The 27,154-nt window shown below is 40.0% G+C and overlaps 1 protein-coding gene across 1 annotated transcript in view; it reads left to right on the top strand.

Annotated features, from left to right (window-relative positions):
* The window catches only part of SH3BGRL2 (SH3 domain binding glutamate rich protein like 2), a 56,990-nt gene that overhangs the window by 17,634 nt on the left and 12,202 nt on the right, over nucleotides 1–27,154 (top strand). Inside the window, exon 2 of the mRNA XM_034766152.1 lies at nucleotides 6,592–6,777. Within this exon, the coding sequence (XP_034622043.1) occupies nucleotides 6,592–6,777 (186 nt within the window). The remainder of the gene's footprint in view (nucleotides 1–6,591; nucleotides 6,778–27,154) is intronic.

The following is a 27,154-nucleotide window of genomic DNA, read 5'->3' as shown; positions in this document are numbered from 1 at the left end:
CTAACTACTGGGCTATAGAGTTAGTCTCTCTCTGGTCCAATTAATATTTTATTATACAAAATGGAACAGCTCCAATGAGAGGGAGAGAGAGACTGTATGACACAGCGTTTAGGGCACTCAACTACAATGTGGGAGGTTCAGGTCCCTTTGCCAAAAAAGGCAGAGGAGGGATTTGAACCTGGGTCTCCCCCATCCCAGGTGAGTGCCCTAACCACTGGTCTTCTCGTTCTCTTCTATCATATATTCCACTTTGAAATGAAAACAAGTATCAAAACAGAAATATTGTTTTCCAGCCAGCCCCAATAGTTATTTCCTTTCCCATATAAGTGTAAGCACATTTATACCAATATTACTGAGCTCTCACTAAGGGAATTGTATTGCTTTAAACTATACTAGAGTTAAAGTGGTACAATTTGTCTGTAGAAGTCAAGCATGTAAATCCAATTCTGAATATACATCTAAATATGCAATTAATACAGTTATTTATGGTCATTGTCCCACAGGGTTAAGAGATGTTTCAAAGTAGCAGCCGTGTTAGTCTGTATCCGCAAAAAGAAGAACAGGAGTACTTGTGGCACCTTAGAGACTAACAAATTTATTAGAGCATAAGCTTTCGTGGACTACAGCCCACTTCTTCGGATGCATCCGAAGAAGTGGGCTGTAGTCCACGAAAGCTTATGCTCTAATAAATTTGTTAGTCTCTAAGGTGCCACAAGTACTCCTGTTCTTCTTTTTGCGGATACAGACTAACACGGCTGCTACTTTGAAACATCTCTTAACCCTGTGGGACAATGACCATAAATAACTGTATTAATTGCATATTTAGATGTATATTCAGAATTGGATTTACATGCTTGACTTCTACAGACAAATTGTACCACTTTAACTCTAGTATAGTTTAAAGCAATACAATTCCCTTAGTGAGAGCTCAGTAATATTGGTATAAATGTGCTTACACTTATATGGGAAAGGAAATAACTATTGGGGCTGGCTGGAAAACAATATTTCTGTTTTGATACTTGTTTTCATTTCAAAGTGGAATATATGATAGAAGAGAACGAGAAGACCAGTGGTTAGGGCACTCACCTGGGATGGGGGAGACCCAGGTTCAAATCCCTCCTCTGCCTTTTTTGGCAAAGGGACCTGAACCTCCCACATTGTAGTTGAGTGCCCTAAACGCTGTGTCATACAGTCTCTCTCTCCCTCTCATTGGAGCTGTTCCATTTTGTATAATAAAATATTAATTGGACCAGAGAGAGACTAACTCTATAGCCCAGTAGTTAGGACAACTCATATGGGATGTTAGAGACCCAGGATCAAGTCTCTGGACTTAGGCAAAACAAGGTTCAAATGGCTCCTCTGCCTAATTTAGGGGACTTGATCCTAGGTCTCTCACATACTAGGTAAGTGACCTAACTATCAGGCTACTGGCTAATCAGGGGTGTCTTTGTCTCTCCTGCAGGTGCCTGAAACCCAGTCAGGCCTGCAATGTGTATACCAACCACTTACCACAAGGTGGTGTATCTGGGTCCTGGTCTAAGAATGGAAGAACTGGGAGATTCCACCCTGGGACCAGTAAGGGCAGAATATCTGAGGAGGGAGAGTTGCACTCAGAGAGACCAGATGGGGAACAGAGGCGCAGCTAGCCCTGTAACAACAACTCCCTACCAAAGAACAAATGCTATATGAAAGAACGTGTCCACACTTTCTGTGCTCCTACAGACACCCCCAGTTCAAAAATGGCTAGAGTTCACCAGATCACTTTGATTCCTCTCTAAGTATCAGGCCAAATCCTGTTCCCCTTACTCATGAGTCCACTGAAGTTAATCTAGTGTCTGTTTTTAGGGATGGAAGTAAACAGTTATTTAAGTTCATGAACTTGTCTATCTGCCCACCTCATGGGTGGTGATGAAATAATACAGAAATCCTAGGAGAGACGGTTCAGAAAAGAATCTAGTGGCTCCAGAGGGACTGAATGGCTCTTGGGTACAATTTACTGCAGGTTGTTATCATTTTAATAGCATTTCGATCAACAGTCACACCTTATAATGCACAGCTACCAAATCTATTTTTCCCCTCAAAGGTAAATTGCTCACATTTAAGAGATTTACAAAACATTTACTTATCTTTTGTAAAAACACTGTCTGAACACTAACATGGTAACAGAAGACGCTGATTTAATAGTTTTATATCCACAACATGTTGCTGACCTATTTTTACTTTGGAAGAGTGTGTGGGGGGGAAAGCTTATGTAAAGAAAGTATTGGTAACTGATCACCACTTTCTGGAGACAGACATACAGTATCTGTGTCAAGACAGATAAACTTAGACTTCCATTTGAACAAAAAAATAGTAGTCCTCACATATCTATTATTTCCATGAAGACTTTCATTGTGCATGCAAAATAAAAGGGCGTGGTATTTCATTATGGAGTCTGATCCCCTGAAGATGGTAGTTCCCTTGGGTCAAGCTGATGAAACAGTTATTATATCTGCCTGAAAAACATTACAGCATAGGTTTCTAGTCATAGTCCCAATTCTTTACATTTCACTTGCACTCAGATTTCTAAAGACATATTGATCCTATGTTTATAGGACAAAAAGGTATAATATCTAGCTAATTTATTCATAAATCCCAAACTCTGCGACATTTCCTTCTGTCGATAATACAAGTATAAATTGTCTAAAATTAAATGTAAAGATTACATATTACAATATTTCTCTCTTTGATCAATATAACAGAGGTCACTAGAATCCTGTGGCACTCCAGGGCTAATTTTTATATTGTCCTTGGTTAGAGCCCAAAGCATTGCTGCAGCAAATGCTATGAAATTTGGCAAATTAATTTATCTTTGATAAGAATCTTAGAATCAGAATGAATATACTACACCAGTGATATATAACATGGTTTAAAAGGTACTAATAGTAGTATGCAATGGCCATTAATTCTGCTTGACAATCTGTGTTGTTCCATCATATGGCCTAGGGAATATCAGATAACTTTTTGATAGTACACGTTTTCATTTCAGTAGGTGTATCTTTGTCTGTTTATATCAGAAATGTAAATTTAATACATAGCATTTGTCAAATTCTAAATATTCCAAGTTTGTTACACATGTTAACTGTATCAATCCTTGCAGGAGCAAGTATTAATGTTGTCATGCTATCTCAAAACCAGAATGTCTTGTTTGATGTATCTGCATGGTCTCAATGTTTTTATCATGTTATAAAGAAAACTGATTTGTTCTTGGAACTTTGGCTAAACAGGTGGGCAGCGCAGAGCAGAGTTGAGTGTATTTTAAAAATCTTTTAAGTTCAAGGGTGAGTAAATTTTAGTGTCTTGCAGTTCTCCCTGAGGGAAAAATTGCATTAATATTTCTCTCTGAGTCTAATCACCTATACAGCATGGGGATAGTAATTCTGATCTATCCCAGAGAGGTGTCATGACATTAAATTAACTAATTTTGTGTGCAGCATATTGAGGTCCTTGGATCAAAGATGGTGCAGAAGTATGAAGCTTTATCATCCTGATTTTGTAGGATCACAAGCTAGGCTCATCAACTCTGACAGCTGTCAATACTACTCTAGCACTCTGCACTGAGAGATGTCTATTGGGGAAACCTCTACATGTATTCCCTGCTAACCCAGTTAACTCTCCTTTATCCTACAAAATCAGAATAAGGAAAGGAGGTAAGTTCTCTGCCTCCTGGAAATCCGGAGGTGGGAACAAGCCATCCATTCCACTGAAGACAATAGGAGCCAAGTCACTAGGCCATCTTTCTCCATTCCCATTTCAGTAAACACAGGGGAGGGCAAAGTAGAGGATAGGCTTGACTTGTTGGAAATGACAAGTTCCTGTGAGGACAGGGGTGACCTAGCCTGGTTCTTGTTGGGTTTTGCGGAATCATTGGGTGAATCTGACCGTGTTTTGGGTTAACGAAACTTTCACATGGATCTAAACAGCTTGTACATATTCATTTTGTTAGACCCTCTTTGAAGTAGCTTTTAGAAACAGTACATGTGATTTAGCATTGGATGCCTTTTCATTTGCTGGAGTAAATCAATAAAACACATGAACAAGAAATAAGAATCTTGACGTTTCAGTTCCCCATTGCAAAAGCCCCATCTATCAGATGAGCAATTTCACCAACAGATGAGTGACAAACTACATAATTACAGCAGTTCTGTGCATATTTACATGACACACTGTTTGTTGCTGTTTTGTAACCCTGATAGGGAGACCAGCTGCAAAAATGAAGTCTACATCTGGTGTAGATGGGGATTTCTGTTTTTCAGTTTTATTTTTGTGACTTGCAGTATGGATTAACAATAAAACCAAAGACAAAGTGCATATGTACTAAATGATCGATCAGCATGTATAATATAGGAGTCAAGCACTGAGCTCTAAAGATTAATACCGTATTAAATTGTGATGACTTTTTTACTATGCTAAAGGCAAATTAGGATCATGCTACATAAAAGGTAAAGGAAATCCAAGAATTTTCACTTTGTGTGATCAATACAGCAGTTGAGGATCTGATTAAATCTAAGTTGCAATTGTCAGTTGTCTGACAGGTCAGCGTCCAAGACTAATGGAAATTGTCAGGCAGAATGAACATTGTGGAATGGGAAGGAATTTTATTTTTAAAAATCTTCCATTGCACATGCAGAATTTCCAAGGAAAACTCTCCTGCAATATCATCCTAGTCTGCACATCTTTACTTGAACAAATATTTAATAAAATGGCCAGTATTAAGAAAATCTCAATCTCCATTTCAGATTGAAGTTGTCTCTCATCTTCTGATGTAAGTTACTGAGGATAAGAACTGTATCTCTCACTTCTACAGTCACAATATGATTCCTTTGAGTTTAATGTCATAGTACAAGAAATCATTTTACTTTTAGCATTGTGCTTTGATTAGCAGAAAAATGGTGGTAATGATGGTAATTGAGCTACTACTTGTATTTTTTGCATACAGTTTTAGAAGATAAATTTGGTGTGACAGTGATTGATCTTTCATAATGTGAATTGTTCGAAAAATCATTATGGCATACGTAAAAGAAGGAACCAACCACTGAATGAAACACAAATTTATTGAATAACTGGTTAAGTTACAAGGAATACACATATAAGAGCCAATCAGTTTCCTTCTGCAACAGAGCACATAAATGTTCAGACATTTTAGAACTACGTTGTTTTGCAGAAATTGGACCAAACCCTCTTGGAGATACCCATGGTCTTTGTTTCAAAGAGGACATAATTATTTCACCACTGGAAGTCATCTGAATATGAATTTTTACTGTAATCTGTAATAAATTTCACTGGAGATTATTATTTTTGTGATCTGATGTATCAAATGGATCCAATATGAAGAGTGGTGTGACAAATACAGCTAGTACATGCACTTGAAAAACTGATGGTTTTTAAATACTGTCTGGGTCCTATGATACCCAAAGGTAACATCCATCCACCCGTAATTTAATCCAACGGGCAAGTGGATAGATCTTGCTCCACAGTATTTTTATACTGTAAAATTCTTAAATATAAGTTTATCTCCACACAGTATGGCTGGGAAACATGTTTGAGTAGTCATAGTGAACACAGTGTGTAGCCCCTTTTAGGTGGAATGTGCCTTAGTAGAAGGATCTGGGACGTGCTGGAAATAGCGTGAAGCTGGTTGTATTGCAGAACCAATCCTGGCCGAATTAGTAAACCCGAGGCTTTCCCTCAATCTCGAAGACTCTATGGCTATGTCTTCACTGCAAAAAGGTGTGTTTTTACAGTTATCCCTTTTATACAAAATGCCTAGTGAAGACCGGGCACGGGCAGGTTTTTAACCCCAATGTAACTAGTCAAGGTAAACACTGGGAGGGGTGTGTGCGCTGTGGTATAGAGTTGACTTTGACTAGCTACATCAGGGTAAAAACTACCTGTGTGCTGTTTCTTCTAGGAATTTATGTCAAGATAACGAGTTCTATTAAACCCTCCCCCCAAAACGAAGCCCCCCACAATGCACCTCTCCCCCCTTTTTCAGTGAAGACAAAGCTGGTGTGAGACAAGACCATCCCCATCTCAGAGCATGTGCACATGTTCTGTATGAACCTAAGAAATGAATAAACTGTGTTCAGGAAACTCACAGCCACATTTTAAAAGGTAGACACTTTGGAAAATCTTACTAGGTGCCTATCTGCATCTTTAGGTGCCTAAATACCTTTAAAATGTGGCCAGTAATGCATGGTGAATCTGCAAACCAGCTACCCTTTTATCTTTGACTTATTTGGAGTACAAGCCAGGTGTTCCTCTATCACAGGCATCTTTTTAAAGAAAAAAACAAACCCAAAACTACCCCCCCCCCCCAAAAAAAAACAGCCAACCGCCTAGAAATGAGGCAGAAGTTTGTAGACTTTAGTAACTTGTACATAAAGAAACTGCAGTGTTAATTCACATAATTTTAACTTAGAAATATTTGATGTTCTTATTGAACTTTTTGAGCTTTGAGTAAAAAATAGACAAGCATATTCAGGCTTGTAAACATATCTTTAGTAATGATGGGCTAGCTGTGATGTATTTCTCTCTCTCTCTCTCTCTCAGATAAAGAAGAGGCAGCAAGATGTGGTACGATTTCTGGAAGCCAACAGGATAGATTTTGAAGAGGTGGATATCACAATGTCGGAGGAACAAAGACAATGGATGTATAAAAATATTCCTGAGGAAAGACAGCCTGCGCAGGGCAATCCACTGCCACCCCAGATATTTAATGATGATCAGTACTGTGGAGTAAGTAGCTTTGAGGTCCAGACTGGTTACATTAAGTTAGTGGTAACCATTGAAATACAAAGTCATCAGTATCAAACTAGTTCAAAAAGTGGGGAGTTGGGGCTTGTGTTTTTATATATATATATATATATATATATATATATATATAATGGCAGCTCTTCATCTCTTGCTTCTTCAATCCCTTGACCAGCGCATCCTTTGGGAGGCGGGGTGTGCATAATAGCTGTTGGGAGATCAGTAGGTTTGACTGTTGGATGACATGCCTCCCAGGAACATAACTGGAGGCAGACAGGGGTTGTGTTTGTGGGTTGATGCAGCAGGAAAGTGAGATGGTAGATAGGTTGTAGTGGATGTCTTGTTTATAGCGTGCAATGGGTTAAGGCAGGTGGCTGTCTGGTGGAGGTGGGTAACAAGCGGGTCTGTACAGTATCTGGGAGATGATTCAACCCTTAATCTAACAGATAGCGTGGTGGAAAGGTTTGTTACAGTTGATAGATGGGTGAGCTTTATTGTATGGGGAAGAAGGGTAACAGCAGTTGCTCTTCAGCCATACCATGTGTGGCTCGTTGTCTGTTCCTATTTATTTGCAGTGGGGTAGCTCTAATCCTAGCTGTGCGAATTGTGTCCAAGCAGTGCGGTGTGCAACAGGTCCATTGGATGGGATAAGTATGTTCCTAAGACATGAGGGGATACTTGTGGCCCTCTCATTTATGTACAGTGGAACTTCCGCAAGTGTACAAAATTTGGTTAATTTGGGGAAGGGATCTGAAATTTTGGGGGATGCCAATTTTGCATCTTTTTTGGGGTTCCTTTTATTAGTGCATTTAAGCATGTTTTATAATAACTAGCTAATTCCAAACACAAGTTGTGTTTAACTAGATGGAAAGAGTCTCCCATGTGTCACGAAAATCATCTTGTTACTATATCTGTGCAGTTGATATCTGTTTTGGTTGAGGAGACCTAATTCTGTTACTGTTGCTAGACTGCACAATCTGTGAACAGCTTTAAAGAGCGGCTTCTCTTTGAAAAGAGACTTGGCCTATGTCTTTCCTGACAAAAAGATGTTTACCTCATAAGATAACTAACACACATTAGCAATGCTGCTGTAAAAACATAATGGAGACAAGCCACTTTAGTTTTACGGGGAGATAAAGTAGGCAAGATCAAGGGGAGGGGGGAAGGGAGATGTATAGTGCTGACCTTGCCTAGCAACTTCCCAGTAAACACTATAAGTGTCTTGTCTCCACTTGGGATTTTATAGTGAGCTAGTTGTTGTGTGTTTAGTTTTCTTGCTGTCAAAACACACACACTTTAATGTCATTGAAGAGAAAGCCTTAGTGAAAATGGCAGTGTATAGGGTTCAGTGTTTTTTGTGTCATCGTGATTTCTAAATCTAATGTGCTCAGCTTACAAAGGTCTGCTTATTTTTCCAACCGCCAGGTCTGCAAACTCCACATGGCATCAGGAAGCTAACCTGGGTATTTTTTCCTCTAGCTTAGGCATTATCACCAGCAATAAAAACTATATAGGCCAGATCTGCTTGTGGTTAGCTGTGCAACCCTCTTATCTGATTCCTTGGATTGTCTTTTTTCTTTATGCGTTTGGGTGAGAGGAAAAAAGCTAATTAGATGCAGGGGTTTTTTTTAGATTGATTCACTAGGGTTGCACAGGTGGACACGGACAGGGTCCTACAGTTGGATCCAACTGCTGATGTATAAGCCACTATAGACACAAGGTCACTTGCATAGAAGTGTAGGTTCTGTAGTGATGATTACTTTTTTTTACTAATGAGGGCTTTCCCCCACCCCCCCGCCCCTTGGTAAAAATCAGCAGATACGACTATGAATGCACACTGGAACTAGACCTGCTAAGTAGGAAGGTGGCTTTTGAAGTAGTCACTTTTCAGAGTATAATTGCTCTGTAAAGGGAATATTATTCAGTGTTTACATTAGATAGCTTGGAGATTAAAGTGGCTGAAGCAAACCAATGAATGATCTGTTCTGGTATGCTGTCTCTACCCGTACCTAATGCTGAATGGTTCACAAGATGCAAAACAAACATAACACACCTAATTGCGCAGTACACTACTGTACCACCACCTGCTGATTAGCTCCTGCCCTGAAGCGTGAAGACTCCAAGCCCTTGTAATTGTGTCTGAGTTAGTTTAACTGCAGATGTCCTCATAGATCTGCCTAGTGCTGTTTCAGTCTTTCTGCAATCTCTGCCTCACAGTTGCTCAGTAGTGAGCTCCATTAGTGGGATGTTGCAATAATAACAGTACCTATAGTCTGAAAGTAAAATTCTCAGACTGACGGCAGCCATAAACCCACATCAACATGAATAATTTAACAGTCCAATTTTGGTGCCAATGCTGCTTAATATTGTAGTCATTTGTATGCTATTGGAATGTGTTGCCTCGTTCCAGGGACATTATTATAGCATCATAAATGTGTGTGGCACTTGAGACAAAAAAGAGACATGAGGACCAGCTCCTTTCATTTACACTGGTTTAAATGTGTAACTGCTTCAGTGTAGTTACTCTAGCTTACACCATGTAAATGAGAGAAGTTGGCACATGGTCCCTTCCCAAAGGAGTTTGATGCTGCATAAAGAACAGTTAAAAACAGAGACATTTGAGAGACCAAAGGTGAGTAGAGCACCACAGTTGCAATAATATACAGCCATTTTCCCCAGATGGGGTGCTTGGTGTCAGTGGGAGAACTTCAGAGCTAGAAGGATCATTTTTAATTTCAGCTCAATGCTTACGTAGGTGAGTGAACAGGATTCAGTTGACTGGAAATGACCTACCCAGTCGAAAGCCTTTTGTGTTCAGGATTACTCATTTGTCTGATGTAGCACTAGTGCTCATGCTTTAAATGAGACTTTCATTGGTCTGATTAGGTTTTTTGAAAAAAACAAAACAAAACAAAAACATTTTTAAAATAGGGAATTCCATTGTGTTTGGTTGTGTTCGGTTACCTAAAGAAGAAAAGGCTTTGAACACTTCTCGCTCTGCCTGTCTCCCCCTCCCAACCATTCTAGGGGGAAAGTTAAGTAACTAAAAACACTTTTTAAAGCAATTCTATAAACTTTTTTGTATTTAGCAAAAATCAGTCGCAGAGACAATTCTCTAAATTGGTCAATATAGAAGTTTTAGAACAAGGATTATAATACTTAAAACTTCAATGGTGCTTCATATTTTAATCCCTGATTAAAACAGACCAGCGTTGCTTTTATTTGAGCAATAAAATGTTCCTGCTAAGTGGGCCAGGCCTTAGTTGCCAGTGTGTTGGCTCCTGAAATACTGATCTGTATAATTACATTATTCTTACCATTGGCTGTCAGCATGTTACTTGGCTGTCCTTGATTTATCAGCACACACCTGTGCAACAGAAGATGTCACAATTTTTTCTGGGCTCTCTGTTTCTGCCTGCTCAAGGAGCAAATGTTCTGAAGATCCAAGTGAAGGCAAGAGGATTCCGTAAATCTGCTTGTTCAGTATGTCACATTTTAAGGTTATGCCTGTAATGTCTCCAAACATTACTGAGCTCCAGTGGAGTAAGAAGACAGTGCAGGAAGATAATAAATCTCCTGAAGAAAATGTTGTTTTAACAGCAAGATAAAAATTCAGAGAGTTGAATATAATGTTCATGAGCTCCAAAACAAAATTAATTGGTTATAGAAAACTTTCATGATTCTATAATTCATAGTGTGTATCACTATTATATACACACACGGAATGCTGTGGTGTGGTAGTATAAAAGTGAAACTACTTTGTAGTTATGATTACTGGTAAGCCTTTATTGTATACCACACTATCAGATATTCTGCTATGGTAGAAATTTAAATAATTTAAAGTATATCTATCTGTATCTATCCCACTTGCTGTACAGTCTTCTTCCCCAGTCCTTTGAACTCCCTATGGGTGGAGAGATCTATCTATGCAGAGTTCATTGTAGGAATGGAGCCTTGGTTATCATGAAACCAACTGTTCAGGGCTGATAGAGAGCCATAAAAAGCTCCAGAAATGACCTAAAATTACTTTTCTATACCTAAAAATGTCATGACTCTAAAATCAGACACCAGGCCCTCTTAGGGCTAGAATTTTGGATTGTACTGGGAAACTGGACATCTTCCCTTTCCCAATGAAATAAAACTCCATTTTCTAACTGCAGGGCTGCAAATTAAAACTTTGAAGTAATGACATTTTAACGTACAGTACAGAAAACCTGGTGCAGGAATGAATCTTGCTTGTTGTATGTCTCAAGTGGAAGCATCTTTTCCTTTTTCCTGGGGGGAGTGGGAGCTGAGAAGGAAATGTTTTTGTGGCAGGTTGTTCCTTTTAAAAAAACTAACAAACAAAAAAACCCAGAGTTGTTTCTTGGAAGCTGCTGAGGAGGGTTAGTATGGAGTAAGTCCTGAGGAAATGATTGCCAGGTAGAGAGCAATGGAGGCAATCATAAGTGCATGATAAAGATTCATTGAAATGTAGGGCTGGATGGGACCTTGAAAGGTCATCAGATCCAGCCTCCTGTCCTGAGGCCAAGTAAACCTAGGCCATCCCCAACCAGGGCTGCCCAGAAGGGGGACAAGTAGGGCAAATTGCCCCTGGCCCCACAGGGGCCCCCACGAGAATATAGTATTCTATAGTATTGCAAATTTTTTTTTATGGAAGGGCCCCCAAAATTGCTTTGCCCCAGGCCCCCTGAGTCCTCTGGGCGGCCCTGCCCCCAACTGGTGTTTGTTCAACTTGTTCTTAAAAACTGCCAACGATGCAGATTCCACTGTCTCCCTTGGAAGCCTATTCCAGAGCTTAACTACCGTTAGAGTTAGAAAGTTTTTGCCTAATATATAACCTAAATCTTTCTTGCTGCAAATTAAGCCCATTACTTCTTGTCCTACTGTCAATGGATGTATTTTTTTTATCACCTGGCTCTTCAGTTTATCACATAAGTTTCAGCTAGACCTGGCCAGAAATTTTTCATCAAAATGTGTTTTTTCAACAAAATACCACTTTTGTTGAAATTTGAAACATTTTGAAAAGTGTCAATTTTGACTAACATCTGTGGATTTTTTCCCCCACAAAATGAAAGATATTTCATCTTGGAAAGACTTCATTTTGGGGATTTCCAACATTTTGTTTTGAAAAAATTTTTTTTTATTTTTATTTTTTTACATTTTTTATGCTACTGCTGAAACTGACATTGTAGTTGAAATATTAAATTTTTATTTTAAATATCATTAGGACCAAAAACAAATTTCAAAATGTCATAATTTCCCACAAACCAGAAATTCAGAGTTTTGACCAGCTCTAGAATCAGCTCCATTAGGCTGTGTACATTTATACTACAGAGAGAAATAAAATAGAGTATTTGCCAAAGGAGAAATCAGTCAGGACACAGACAATCACTGTGGCACTAATCTTCCTAGCTCATTATTAACTTGAAAATCTCATTTTGGTATGTTTGAATGAACTTAGAAAGGTTCATACATTTAAGACAGATTTGACAGATAAATTCTGTCTGTCAGAATTGTGTTTTTCTTCCTTATTTAGAAGTATTTCAATAACCAAATCAATAAACCCGTGTTGGTGTTACATGTCAGAGGTGGAAAGAGGACTTTGGAAAACTTCAAGAATCTCCTTCAGAGTTTTTGCCCTTTTCTCTCCACAGGGACTGAGATTAGTGGATTTGCATAGGAGACAGGGTATGAGATCATCAAACCCTACAGAGCTAGAAGATCTGCAAGGAAAGCAAGCTCCATCCCTTTAGAGCTCGGGGCATCCAAGGAGAAGGACTGTCTTTGCATATGCGTCTATGCACCACCTCCTCGCTTCTGCTGAGCCACTCTGCCCTGGGAGCAGGTGTGGGAGGATGTTCTAGTGGTTAGGGCACTAGCCTGGGACTTGGGAGTTCCAGGTTACCCACTCCACCACAGACTTCCTATGTGACTTTGGGCTAAATTCACAAAGGAACTTAGGCATGGTGATGCTGAGTGATGCCAGGCCTAACTTTTAGGCACCTAGAAAAATCACTGGGATTCACAAAGCCTCTGCATCATCTTGGGATTGATGTCAGGCTGTCAGGTCTATAATTATCTAGCTCATCCCATTTATTTCTTTCAGTACTAGCACAACATTAGCTTTCTGTGTGGGATCAAAACCTGCAATGCTTTTCCTATTGTTGACTAAGGCTTTTTTTGCCCTCCCCCCCCCCCCCCCCCGCTTTTTTTTTAAAGTACTTTATTTGTAAATGTCTCACTGAACAATCTCTTATGCAAGCTGTGCCAGCAGCAGGCTGCCCCTTTCAGGCCAGACAAGGAGAGTTTGTAACTAATCCTGCAGTCTTCACAATGTTATAGAGGAGGAAAGGTTTCACTGGATAGTACTAAAGTTATGGCAGATGCCCACTGACCATCCTTGAAAATGGCTTATTTTAATAGCTTTATACAGTTATTTCAGGTTTTAATCTTTCATGCGTAACTAACTCATTTTGTCTGAGAGGCTAACCAGCTGCATTCTCTGAAGTTCTTTTGTTCTGCCACTTTTGAATTAAGGGTAAGCAAAAATGGTCTCCCACAATTCAAAAATAAATTTAGCAATTAGCTTTCAGTAAAACAGACACAAATTGCTGGCATGAGACTAAGCATGGGACACTTCAGATTAAAAGGATAAAAAACAGGTAATGGAGATCTGCATTTTAACTATTTTTTGCTAGTTTGAGAGTCACATAGTACCCAATATCCTTGGACTGCAATCTAAATTTGCATTATTATAAAAATCAGAAAATCTCCATCTTGTCTGTTAATGTGGGGAAGAATATCTTCCAAGTAGCAGCCCTTTCTTAAGCTATACCCATAAAAGTACCACAGCCACCCCTGTTCTCAGCCCTCAAGGCTACAATAAATTTCATCTAATACAGTAACCTCTGGAGGGACTTTGCTACAAACGGAAGCTTTACACAAAGGACTGATGACCCATCCCAGCTGTGGATGTACTCCAAAGATTTGATTTGAACCTGCAGATTATTCTATCACTGCTGCAAGCCTGAACCAAGAACTTTGCCATTACTGTATGTAATTGATTCCATTTAACCAATTCTATATCTTTTTCCTTTTATGAATAAACCTTTAGATTTTAGATTCTAAAGGATTGGCAACAGCATGCTTTGTGGGTAAGATCTGATTTGTATATTGACCTGGGTCTGGGGCTTGTTCCTTTGGGATCGAGAGAACCTTTTTTCTTTTACTGGGGTGTTGGTTTTCATAACCATTCGCCCCCATAACAGATGGAACTGGTGGTGATACTGGGAAACGAGTGTCTAAGGGAATTGCTTGTGTGACTTGTGGTTAGCCAGTCGGGTGAGAACAAAGTCCTCTTTGTCTGGCTGGTTTGGTTTGCCTTAGAGGTGGAAAACCCCCAGCCTTGGGCTGAAACTGCCATGCTTTAAGCAATTTGTCCTGAATTGGCACTCGCAGTTGGGTCCCGCCAGAGCCAGCATCGCTACAATGCTGCACAAAACTATCCAACAAATTCTTGGACTGCATTGGAGACAACTTTTTATTTCAGAAGGTTGAAAAAGCTACTAGGGGGGAAGCTGTTCTAGACTTGATTTTAACAAATAGGGATGAACTCGTTGAGAATGTGAAAGTAGAAGGCAGCCTGGGTGAAAGTGATCATGAAATCATAGAGTTTGCAATTCTAAGGAAGGGTAGAAGGGAGAACAGCAAAATAGAGACAATGGATTTCAGGAAGGCAGATTTTGGGAAGGTCAGAGAGCTCATAGGTAAGGTCCCATGGGAATCAAGACTGAGGGGAAAAACAACTGAGGAGAGTTGGCAGTTTTTCAAAGGGACACTATTAAGGGCCCAAAAGCAAGCTATTCCGCTGGTTAGGAAAGATAGAAAATGTGGCAAAAGACCACCTTGGCTTAACCACGAGATCTTGCATGATCTAAAAAATAAAAAGGAGTCATATAAAAAATGGAAACTAGGACAGATATCAAAGGATGAATATAGGCAAACAACACAGGAATGCAGGGGCAAGATTAGAAAGGCAAAGGCACAAAATGAGCTCAAACTAGCTACGGGAATAAAAGGAAACAAGAAGACTTTTTATCAATACATTAGAAGCAAGAGGAAGACCAAAGACAGGGTAGGCCCCCTGCTTAGTGAAGAGGGAGAAACAGTAACAGGAAACTTGGAAATGGCAGAGATGCTTAATGACTTCTTTGTTTCGGTCTTCACCGAGAAGTCTGAAGGAATGCCTAACATAGTGAATACTAATGGGAAGGGGGTAGGTTTAGCGGATAAAATAAAAAAAGAACAAGTTAAAAATCACTTAGAAAAGTTAGATGCCTGCAAGTCACCCGGGCCTGATGAAATGCATCCTAGAATACTCAAGGAGCTAATAGAGGAGGTATCTGAGCCTCTAGCTATTATCTTTGGAAAATCGTGGGAGACGGGAGAGATTCCAGAAGACTGGAAAAGGGCAAATATAGTGCCCATCTATAAAAAGGGAAATAAAAACAACCCAGGTAACTACAGACCAGTTAGTTTAACTTCTGTGCCAGGGAAGATAATGGAGCAAGTAATTAAGGAAATCATCTGCAAACACTTGGAAGGTGGTAAGGTGATAGGGAACAGCCAGCATGGATTTGTGAAGAACAAATCGTGTCAAACCAATCTGATAGCTTTCTTTGATAGGATAACGAGCCTTGTGGATAAGGGTGAAGCGGTGGATGTGGTATACCTAGACTTTAGTAAGGCATTTGATACGGTCTCGCATGATATTCTTATCGATAAACTAGGCAAATACAAATTAGATGGGGCTACTATAAGGTGGGTGCATAACTGGCTGGATAACCGTACTCAGAGAGTTGTTATTAATGGTTCCCAATCCTGCTGGAAAGGCGTAACGAGTGGGGTACCGCAGGGGTCTGTTTTGGGACCGGCTCTGTTCAATATCTTCATCAACGACTTAGATATTGGCATAGAAAGTACGCTTATTAAGTTTGCGGATGATACCAAACTGGGAGGGATTGCAACTACTTTGGAGGACAGGGTCATAATTCAAAATGATCTGGACAAATTGGAGAAATGGTCTGAGTTAAACAGGATGAAGTTTAACAAAGACAAATGCAAAGTGCTCCACTTAGGAAGGAAAAATCAATTTCACACATACAGAATGGGAAAAGACTGTCTAGGAAGGAGTACGGCAGAAAAGGATCTAGGGGTTATAGTGGACCACAAGCTAAATATGAGTCAACAGTGTGATGCTGTTGCAAAAAAAGCAAACATGATTCTGGGATGTATTAACAGGTGTGTTGTGAGCAAGACACGAGAAGTCATTCTTCCGCTCTACTCTGCTCTGGTTAGGCCTCAGCTGGAGTATTGTGTCCAGTTCTGGGCGCCGCATTTTAAAAAAGATGTGGAGAAATTGGAAAGGGTCCAAAGAAGAGCAACAAGAATGATTAAAGGTCTTGAGAACATGACCTATGAAGGAAGGCTGAAAGAACTGGGTTTGTTTAGTTTGGAAAAGAGAAGACTGAGAGGGGACATGATAGCAGTTTTCAGGTATCTAAAAGGGTGTCATAAGGAGGAGGGAGAGAACTTGTTCACCTTAGCCTCTAAGGATAGAACCAGAAACAATGGGTTTAAACTGCAGCAAGGGAGGTCTAGGTTGGACATTAGGAAAAAGTTCCTAACTGTCAGGGTGGTTAAACACTGGAACAAATTGCCTAGGGAGGTTGTGGAATCTCCGTCTCTGGAGATATTTAAGAGTAGGTTAGATAAATGTCTATCAGGGATGGTCTAGACAGTATTTGGTCCTGCCATGTGGGCAGGGGACTGGACTCGATGACCTCTCGAGGTCCCTTCCAGTCCTATAATCTATGAATCTATGAATAAAACAGCTGCTCCCCAGCTCTGCCTCTTCTCCATGCTGGCAGGATACCATTCACCCCAAAGCTCCTGGAGCTCCAAAAATGGGGGTGAGTGCAGAGAGAGCAGCTGTGGGCTCCACGGAGCTATCACATTCCTTCCCTCTGCTACTCCCTCAGCCCATGGGTTGCTTTCAGAGACCTTCAGCCCCATGTTTCCCCTTTCTGTTTCATGGAGAGGAGCACAGGCCCTTAAGTGAACTATTTGACAGCCAACATATCTGGTCTTAAAGTAGAGAGAATCTTTCAACAAATCAGTTAAACAGAAAAATGCTACAAAAATAATCTGAGGACTTTTCCTTCCCCAGAGCACTTATTCATAGATTCTAGGACTGGAAGGGACCTCGAGAGGTCATCGAGTCCAGTCCCCTGCCCGCATGGCAGGACCAAATACCATCTAGACCATCCCTGATAGACATTTATCTAACCTACTCTTAAATATCTCCAGAGACGGAGATTCCACAACCTCCCTAGGCAATTTATTCCAGTGTTTAACCACCCTGACAGTTAGGAACTTTTTCCTAATGTCCAACCTAGAGCTCCCTTGCTGCAGTTTAAACCCATTGCTTCTGGTTCTATCCTTAGAGGCTAAGGTGAACAAGTTTTCTCCCTCCTCCTTATGACACCCTTTTAAATACCTGAAAACTGCTATCATGTCCCCTCTCAGTCTTCTCTTTTCCAAACTAAACAAACCCAATTCTTTCAGCCTTCCTTCATAGGTCATGTTCTCAAGACCTTTAATCATTCTTGTTGCTCTTCTCTGGACCCTTTCCAATTTCTCCACATCTTTTTTAAAATGCGGTGCCCAGAACTGGAATATGTAGGGCATACAGTGTACCATCTTCTAATAATTCCATCACTCTGACAGTGTTTTCTGGAAACTGATCAATGACTGCCATGGTTTCCTCTAGGTATTGTACTAGTACACTGACTGCCATGGTTTCCTCTAGGTGAATAAACCTTTAGATTTTAGATTCTAAAGGATTGGCAACAGCATGCTTTGTGGGTAAGATCTGATTTGTATATTGACCTGGGTCTGGGGCTTGTTCCTTTGGGATCGAGAGAACCTTTTTTCTTTTACTGGGGTGTTGGTTTTCATAACCATTCGCCCCCATTATTTCCACTTATTATTGAGATCAGTATTGTATTAATGTGGATGTTTATACAGGAAATACATTCCAATTTAATGCCATTATTTGTGGGGAGGGGAGAAGGGAGGGGTTGTTTTATAAACAGTAGTGAATCATGTGGTTTGAAGATGAAAATGACATGTGCTTTACTCTATAGACTCTGCTATATTTTTTGCTATCTGGCTCAGTTCCATCATTTTCCCTCCTTCAGCAAAAGCACAAAATCAAGGAATGAGTTTGTTTCTGCTGCTCCTTAGCTTTTTATACCTGGTAAACCAGCTTCTTCTGGCAAAAGAATTGAGTCCCTACAGAAGTAACTTTACATTCTGTTGAATTAAAAACACAGAAGCTGGAGAAACTCTTGTATACGGCTCTTATATTTAGATGAGGGCACTGTGCTATGTGAAATAATTTAGGGTCTTTATTTTAAAATATAGTTACAAAAGATCATTTGAAGTAGTACATTTGAAAATACATTTTGCATAATTTGTTAGATTGTTAATCTAGATTTTGTCTTGTTCAGATTATTTTTGATGTTTAACACAAGTATATCATCATAAGCACAAAAGTCCAGAACTGTAAATGGCTATTCAGTACCCAGTTACAAGCAGTTCATTGCACTTTCCAGGTAGGAGCCCCAGATTCTCTTTTCTGAAATGGAAAATAAATTCTTGTCAGTATCCCTAAGGCAGAAGTTCCCAAAGTGTGGTATGTGTATGTTTGATGTTCCATCAATGCACTTCACAACAGGTTTTAAGAAGGTGGCACATAAATCAATACAGTTTGGGAATCGCTGCCCTAGAGGATGCTTAAAAAAGACCATACATCTTTAAAAAAAAACAATACTTGAAGGGTTATGACTACTTCAGTGGCATAGTATTCTATTAGGGGAGTACAGTATAGTGCTAGAACGGATGAGCCCATTGACTATATGACAGTGGCAATTGCGGACACTCAGTACTGCACAAGATTTGGGCCTAATAGTGTACTAGTATAATACCTAGAGGAAACCATGGCAGTCATTGATCAGTTTCCAGAAAACACTGTCAGAGTGATGGAATTATTAGAAGATGGTACACTGTATGCCCTACATATTTCAGTACAGCATAATTCCATTTCTGTTTACTTTAATGTAAAGACAAGAAGGGGAAAAAGTATTTTCTAAGGGTTATCCTAGACCAAAGAGATCTACTCTGTTTAAAAATTATGAAGGAGTTAATACAGTTTCAGGTACTATTCCTGCCCCTCATTTCCTTAGCCAGTTTTTGTGGTTTTATAATCACATTTTTCTATTCTTTAAATACTTTCCCTGTGTCTGTGTGAAAGACCCACACAAACAGAGAAGAGATTATCCAGGGGAACCGTCAGTCATAAAGTAAACAAACTGGAAAAAAAATCCCTTTTCCTTTTATAGTGCTCTGAAGTATCTTACACCAATATTAGGTAAAATGTTCTAAGAAAAAGTCTGTATTTTGTTGGTGGTGATGGTTTATTTTTTTTTAATTCATTTCTTTTAAAGTTACAGCTAGTGTATTCAAATTATATACTTTTAGGGAAATAGTCATCATTTCAAATGTGTGCAGACACGCTAGTACTATAGGTAACATATCTTTAACAGCAGTCTTGGGTAAGAGGAAGGTTACCATAGTTCGTCATTCATCACCTAACTTTAAAACAAGACAACTGCCACCTTCCCAAAAGACACAGGCTTTGCACTTGTAATTTTAATTCAGTAATGATCTTATCAAAACAAATTCTCCCTAAAGTGGCAGCAGGATGCATTGGAGAGCGCAGAGAACTGGGAGTCAAGAGACCCATGGTATTCCTGGCACTTCCACTGATGCAGGCCCGCAATACATTCTGCATCAGTGGTCTCCTGAACCCCACGTTGAAGTCACGGGGGGCACTGTGCTGAATCCATTGCAAGATTGGGGCCTTATTGTTTGATCTTGCACAGCCTCTTTGTGCTTCAGATCCCCATATTATAGATGGGGAATAATGATACTTCTTCGCTGGTCATTAAGTGCTGTGATATTTGAAGGCTGCTAGATTGTTGCTGAATATGTTATTGGTGGACATCAGTAAGGCCTGGTCTACACTACAGCTTACGTATCAGAGGGGTAGCCGTGTTAGTCTGGATCTGTAAAAAGCAACAAAGAGTCCTGTGGCACCTTATAGACTAACAGATGTATTGGAGCATAAGCTTTCGTGGGTGAATCCCCACTTTGTCAGACACATGTTCCAATGCATCGGTTAGTCTATAAGGTGCCACAGGACTACAGCTTACGTTGACCTAACTCTGTAAGTGTCTACACTAAAATGTCACTCCCACCAATGAACTTACCCACTACACCAATTTAATAAATCCACCTCCATGAGAGGCGTAGTGTCAATGCCGATGTAGTTATGTCAACGCAGTGTCAGTGTAGACATGTTGCTTACGTCGACTGTTGCTGCCTTTCAGAAGCTGTCCCACAATGCCCCACACTGACAGTTAAATTGGTGCAAGTGCTCCTGGTGAGGACGTGCACCCCAACACAAGCACAGCATGGATGTGCAAAAGCCATTTAATTACTGCGGTGGCTGTACGTTGCTGTAACTTATGTCGACATAATTTTGTAGTGTAGATGTACCCTAAGTCACAGTGTGTTATCTATTGTCCATGTAGCAGAGTTATTTCTTACATCTATCCCCAAGCATTTGGAAGCTTACCAAATAAGGCAATTAGTGAAAAATGTCTAATCTTTGTGTGAGTAGTAGATTGCTTATGTTACGTTATCTCTTAAGAATCCTAGCCTAGAGATCTTATCAGAAGGTTGGCTAATTGGAGACTTTGCTCTGTGTTGTACAGACAGAATCTTTTTTTTTTTTTTTAAATATCAACTCAGTCTCCTGAGAGAGCTGTGCTGAATAAGAGTTTCCATTGTAACCCTAATCAGATCAATGTTTGTGTGTCATCTGTCCCACAGAACTGAATTGCTCTTTCAGTCAGGATGCTGATGTCTCATTCTCAGTGACATACAGTATTAACTCAGTGAGAAGCAGACTGCTGATTTGGTTTATTTCAATTAAGAGTCCCCCCCCCCCCCCTTTGCCTTTTACTATTTGTGTAAGATCAGTTGCGTTGTCCCTTTTTTTAGAGTTCTGATATGACAATCATTTTTAATGCGAATAAATGGTTGCCAAAGCGAGACTGTTTACAAAATAAGGCATTGGAATAGGTTTCCCTTTTAAGTGCTCTTATAATTATGCTTATGCTGTTTTTTTAAGTCTCTCTATTATAATACATGGGGAAGCTAGATTTTTTTTAAAAAAACTTTTCTTGCATCCTGGTAAGTAAAGCTAAACACCTGATAACTGCTGCAGATTTGTTAATCAAATGGTAAGTGGGCTTCTTTTGTTTACTACAAAGAAAAAACAAAAAAAAAATTATTTTTGTTTTAAAATAAATATATTGGGAAAACTTATTTACAACTACAATTTACAGCCTCTGCAGTGTCTTTTATAACACATTTATTGTTAATAAGCAGACGTATATTTAGTTGGTATTCATAAATGGAACCTACTGAAAATGTTTGCTTTGATCTGGTGCCCATAAAATGTGTGAATGGTCGTCTGTAACTTGTCTTTTGCTGCATAGCATCTATTTTTAACACCACTGAACTGCAAAACTGCTTAGCTTTTTGTGCAGAGAAAAATCAGTTCTCTCAACATATAAAGTACTATTTAAATGCACTTCAGCGTACCCACTTTCAAAGACTTAACACAATGCCGAGGCACATTAATTATGGCCTGTGTTCATAATCACATCATTTGTGATCCCATCTCTTGGCACTGGGATCAGAGCTCAGAGCACGCAATCGTACATACCTCCCTCTGGATACTAGCTGTGATGGCTGTATGTGGCAGAAAAAAACAAGTAACTGAGGGAGGAGCCATGGAATTTGGACTTTACAGAGGAGGCAAAGTCACCCTTCAACCTCCCAATTGACAGCAGTTCTCATGTTGGAGTGGCTAGGGGTAGGATGTATACACATGTACTGAAACTGGCATAAGAAGTCTGCGGTGTAGCCAAGAACTGAACCCACATTTCTCAAGTCTGGTACCATAACCACTAGAACATGCTTCCTCTCATAACACTCTGGCAGTTTCTGGCTAATGTAAACGTTAATATAATTATCATTTCTTTATTGCATTATTTTTATTTTTATGCACTGTGCGGCAACTGCAGCAGCCATTGGCTTCCGTGTGAACTGCAAGTGCTCAGACCTGTGAAAATGAGGCTATTAACAGGTTTTAACATCATTGATACTTAGCTGTCACTACACATTGCAGTGGATCTTACAAACCAACAATTTGTAAGGTTGGGGGGATAGCTCAGGGGTTTGAGCATTGGCCTGCTAAATCCAGGGTTGTGAGTTCAATCGTTGAGGGGACCATTTAGGGATCTGGGGCAAAAATCTGTCTGGGGATTGGTCCTGCTTTAAGCAGGGGGTTGGACTAGATGACCTCCTGAGGTCCCTTCCTACCCTGACATTCCATTAATTTAATTACAACCATGGAGGAGTATTTGCAGAGACCCTGCATATGACAGTGTCTTTGGATAGGGCCTGTTTCTCCATTCTGGCTCACTCACACTCTACAGAAGTAGACAATAGGGGAAATATGGCTTTATGAGGCCTCTGTACTTCTCCTTTTCTGAGGCCAGCCAGGGTTCAAGTTACTGCAGCCTTGGAGCTGTTTTCATTCTTTTATATTAAAAATAAAACAGAGAGAGATACAGATTATTAAATCATCTGGTCAATTCTCTGACTGTTCCTACAGCATATTTTTTAATGCTCCATCTAGTCTAGTTTTAAATGAAGTCAGTAGTGAAAAGTCAGAGATTAAGAAGATTCATTCCATATTTAGGAAATGTTACCCCTGCAACAGTGAACTTGCTTTTTCCTTAGCTTACTTTCATCTCATTATTCTTTTATCCCCTTTAAACCATCCTAAACAATCACTTTCCTCTGACCTGCCATCTTCAGTTACTTTTAGACCGTTTTCCTAGCTGCCTTAGATGTTACATGTATTTTGTTTAAGTCATTCTTCGTAAGTCAGTCTGCTCAGTTCATTGATCATTCTTGTTGGTAGTCTCTATTCACTGAGTTTTATTGACATTTGCCTGCCACTGAAGTCTCCAGAATTTTCTGCATTAACAGGACATAATTAAAAACTTGTAAAATACTAATGAACATAAATACATTGAAAGGGATATTATCAATGCTATATTTATACATACAGTGCATACAGTGTGGTCCTCTCAGTATTATCTAGACAGGATTATCCCTTCCCTGGTCTATTAAGTGATACCTTTGGGTAAGGAGCCCAAAACTGCATTGGTCTTCTCATATTAGTAATGTTAATATTGTAGAGGCACTTAACACATGCACAAAATAAAGTGTGTTATTTTATATCTATAAAAACACACACAAAATAATCATTATGGGGTTATATTTATTTATTTAGGCAGGCCAAATTTTGTCAACCTCGATAATATCCTTTTAAACGTATTTATGGTCATCGGTAGTTTACAAAGTTACCACTTGTATACTATTAAATAGAACTGGTCAAAACTCAAAATCTGACACTTCAAAATTTCTTTCATCCCGAATTAGAATGAAATCAGATTTAAAACTTTCCTGCATTTTCCAACAAAACTTGTCTTTCCGAATTTTTTTGACCAGCTCTATTATTAAGCAATGACGATTTCTTCAACTCAGTATAAAAGTGTCATAGCATCTTTATAGCTTTTAACATAGTTATATAGTGAGAAGCATGTCGTTGGCTAATTATTTTTCATGGCTCAAAGTGTTCTGCTCTGTGTTAGATGAATAACTAGTTAACTATGTAAGCTGATTTTATTTCCTTTCAAACATCTGCTAGTTTGGTCTTGCCCATTGTTTTTAACCTGGAAAATAATTTTCAGAACCAAAATGGGTAATTCCAAATTCTTCTGCAGGGCAAGGGGTGGCAATATATTAAATCAGCTCTGGGCCATTTTATAATAATTAGCACTTAAAGAATGCTTTTTGATCTGAAGGTGTCAAAGCACTTTACAAAAGTTAAGTGACTTTCCCAACATTACACAGCAAGTTAGTCAGAGGTGGGAGTAAACCCCTATTGTTCTGAATTCCATTCACAGACTCTGTCTCCTGGATCAACCTATACTTTCCTGCTGAAGTAGGAGGAAAGCAAGACAAGTAATATAACACGATAGTGGTCTCAAAGCCAGTCCTGGAAATGTTTTCTACTGAAGTAATAGGAATGTGGATATTGGTAATAAGCCACCTTTTCAAAAAAAAAAATACTTATAGTTTATCTGTTTAATACAGCTGTCAAGGCTGTATTCCCACTTTGAACTTTAGGGTACAAATGTAGGGGCCTGCATGAAAACTTCTAAGCTTAACTACCAGCTTAGCTCTGGTTCACTGCCACCATTTCCCAATTGGATTCCCTCCCTGGGAAGCCTTGAGAAACCTTTCACCAATTTCCTGGTGAATACAGATCCAAACCCCTTGGATCTTAAAACAAGGAGAAATTAACCATGCCCCCTCCTTCCTCCCACCAACTTCTGGTGAACACAGATCCAACCCCCTTGGATCTAAAACAAGGAGAAATTAACCTTTCCCCCTCCTTCCTTTCACCAACTCCTGGTCAATACAGATCCAACCCCCTTGGATCTAAAAACAAGGAAAAATCAATCAGGTTCTTAAAAAGAAGGCTTTTAATTAAAGAAAAAGGTAAAAATCATCTCTGTAAAATTAGTATGGAGATTAACCTTACAGGGTAATCAAACTTAAAGAGCTCAGAGGACTCCCCTCTAGTCTTAGGTTCAAAGTACAGCAAACAAAGATAAACACTTTAGTAAAAGGTACATTTACAAGTTGAGAAAACAAAGGAAAACTAAGACGCCTTGCCTGGCTATTTACTTACAAGTTTGAAATAGGAGAGACTTGTTTAGAAAGATATGGAGAACCTGGATTGATGTCTGGTCCCTCTCAGTCCCGAGAGCGAACGCACTCCCAAACAAAGAACACAAACAAAAGCCTTCCCCCCACCAAGATTTGAAAGTATCTTGTCCCCTTATTGGTCCTTTAGGTCAGATGCCAGCCAGGTTACCTGAGCTTCTTAACCCTTTACAGGGAAAAGGATTTTGGAGTTTCTGGCCAAGAGGGATTTTATAGTACTGTACACAGGACAGCTGTTACCCTTCCCTTTATAGTTATGACACGCCCCCCAAATCACAGATAGTGTTGGATGTTTGGTTCCACACTGGCTGTGATTTCTTCCTGGAGTTTTAGGAGAAAACAGAGTTAATAAGACACATGTACCTTTAGACATACTACTGATTATATAAACACTAACAATATCTTTTATTCCAAGAACAATTGTTAACCAGTTAACTCTGGGAAACTTTCCCGGGAGAGTGCATCAGCCACTTTGTTAGAAGCTCCCGAAATGTGTTGTATTTCAAAATCAAAATTTTGGAGAGCTAAACTTCACCGAAGAAGTTTTTTGTTATTTTCCTTGGCGGTATGAAGCCACTGTAGCGCAGCATGGTCTGTTTGTAGTTGGAAACGCCGTCCCCAAACATATGGGCGTAGCTTTTCCAGCGCGTACACAATGGCATAGCATTCCTTTTTGCTGATTGACCAATGGCTTTTCCTCTCAGACAGTTTCTTACTGAGAAACACGACAGGATGGAATTCTTGATCCGGTCCTTCCTGCATTAAAACTGTTCCCACGCCTCGCTCGGACGCATCTGTGGTTACTTGGAACGGTTTGTCAAAGTCTGGGGCCCTTAGCACAGGGTCAGACATGAGTGTTGCCTTAAGCTGGTTAAAGGCCTTTTGACACTCATCAGTCCACTGAACTGCATTTGGCTGGTTCTTTCTGGTTAGGTCTGTCAGTGGGGCGGCGATTTGGCTGTAGTGGGGTACAAATCGCCTATATTATCCAGCCAAGCCTAAGAAGGATTGGACCTGTTTTTTAGACTTTGGAACCGGCCACTTTTGGATAGCATCCACTTTGGCCTGTAGGGGATTTATAGTTTCTCGACCCACATGGTGCCCCAGGTAAGTTACTTTGTTTTGGCCTATTTGACACTTTTTAACCTTAACAGTTAGTCCTGCCTGCCGGATGCGCTCGAAGACTTTTTCCAGGTGCTCTGCCCATGAATCAGAAAAAATGGCCACATCATCGAGGTAGGCAACTGCAGATTTTCCCAATCCCGCTAGGAGACCATCTACAAGTCTTTGGAAGGTGGTGGGTGCATTTCGCAACCCGAAAGGGAGTACATTGAATTCATACACCCCTGCCTGGGTGACGAAGGCTGACCTTTCCTTAGCGGGTTCATCTAGTGGTACTTGCCAGTACCCCTTGGTTAAGTTTAAAGTAGAGATGAATTGGGCATGTCCCAATTTCTCCAATAGCTCATCTGTGCGTGGCATTGGATAGTTGTCAGGACGAGTTACAGCATTTAGCTTACGGTAGTCCACGCAAAAGTGTATTTCCCCATCTGGTTTGGGAACTAGAACCACTGGAGATGCCCATGCACTATTAGAGGGGCGGATTATACCCATCTGTAGCATGTTCTGGATCTCCCTTTGTATAGCAGTTTTGGCATGAGGTGACTCCCGGTAGGGTGGGGTTCTAATTGGGTGAGCATTACCTGTGTCAATGGAGTGGTATGCCCGTTCGGTCCGTCCTGGAGTGGCTGAGAAAATTGGTGCAAAGCTTGTGCACAGCTCCTTGATCTGCTGTCGCTGCAGACATCCAAGGGTCGTGGAGAGGTTTACCTCTTCCACGCCACCATCCTTTTTTCCTTCGTAGTAGACAGCTTTAGGCCACTCCGCGTCATCTGTTTCCTGGGCTGTAAACTGGCAAACGTTTAATTTTCTGGAATAAAAGGGCTTAAGAGAATTAACATGGTATACCTTAGGCTTTATGTTGGAGGTGGGGGAGGCTATGAGATAGTTAACAGCTCCTAGGCGCTCCTGGACTGTGAATGGTCCTTTCCATGACGCTTCCATTTTATGGGCCTGGAGCGCCTTTAAGACCATGACTTGGTCTCCTACTTTGAAGGACCGTTCTCTGGAATGTTTATTATACTAGGCCTTTTGCTCTTTCTGAACATCCTTTAGGTTTTCTTTAGCAAGGGCTAAAGAGTGTCGGAGGGTGCTTTGTAGGTTGCTTACAAAGTCTAGAATGTTAGTTCCTGGAGAAGGCGTAAACCCCTCCCATTGCTGCTTCAGCAACTGTAAT

The sequence above is a fragment of the Trachemys scripta genome, chromosome 3 (genome assembly GCF_013100865.1).
Source record: "Trachemys scripta elegans isolate TJP31775 chromosome 3, CAS_Tse_1.0, whole genome shotgun sequence".
NCBI lineage: Eukaryota > Metazoa > Chordata > Testudines > Emydidae > Trachemys > Trachemys scripta.
Note: the sequence above shows the minus strand (reverse complement) of the source record. Positions and strands in the feature narration are given on the sequence as shown.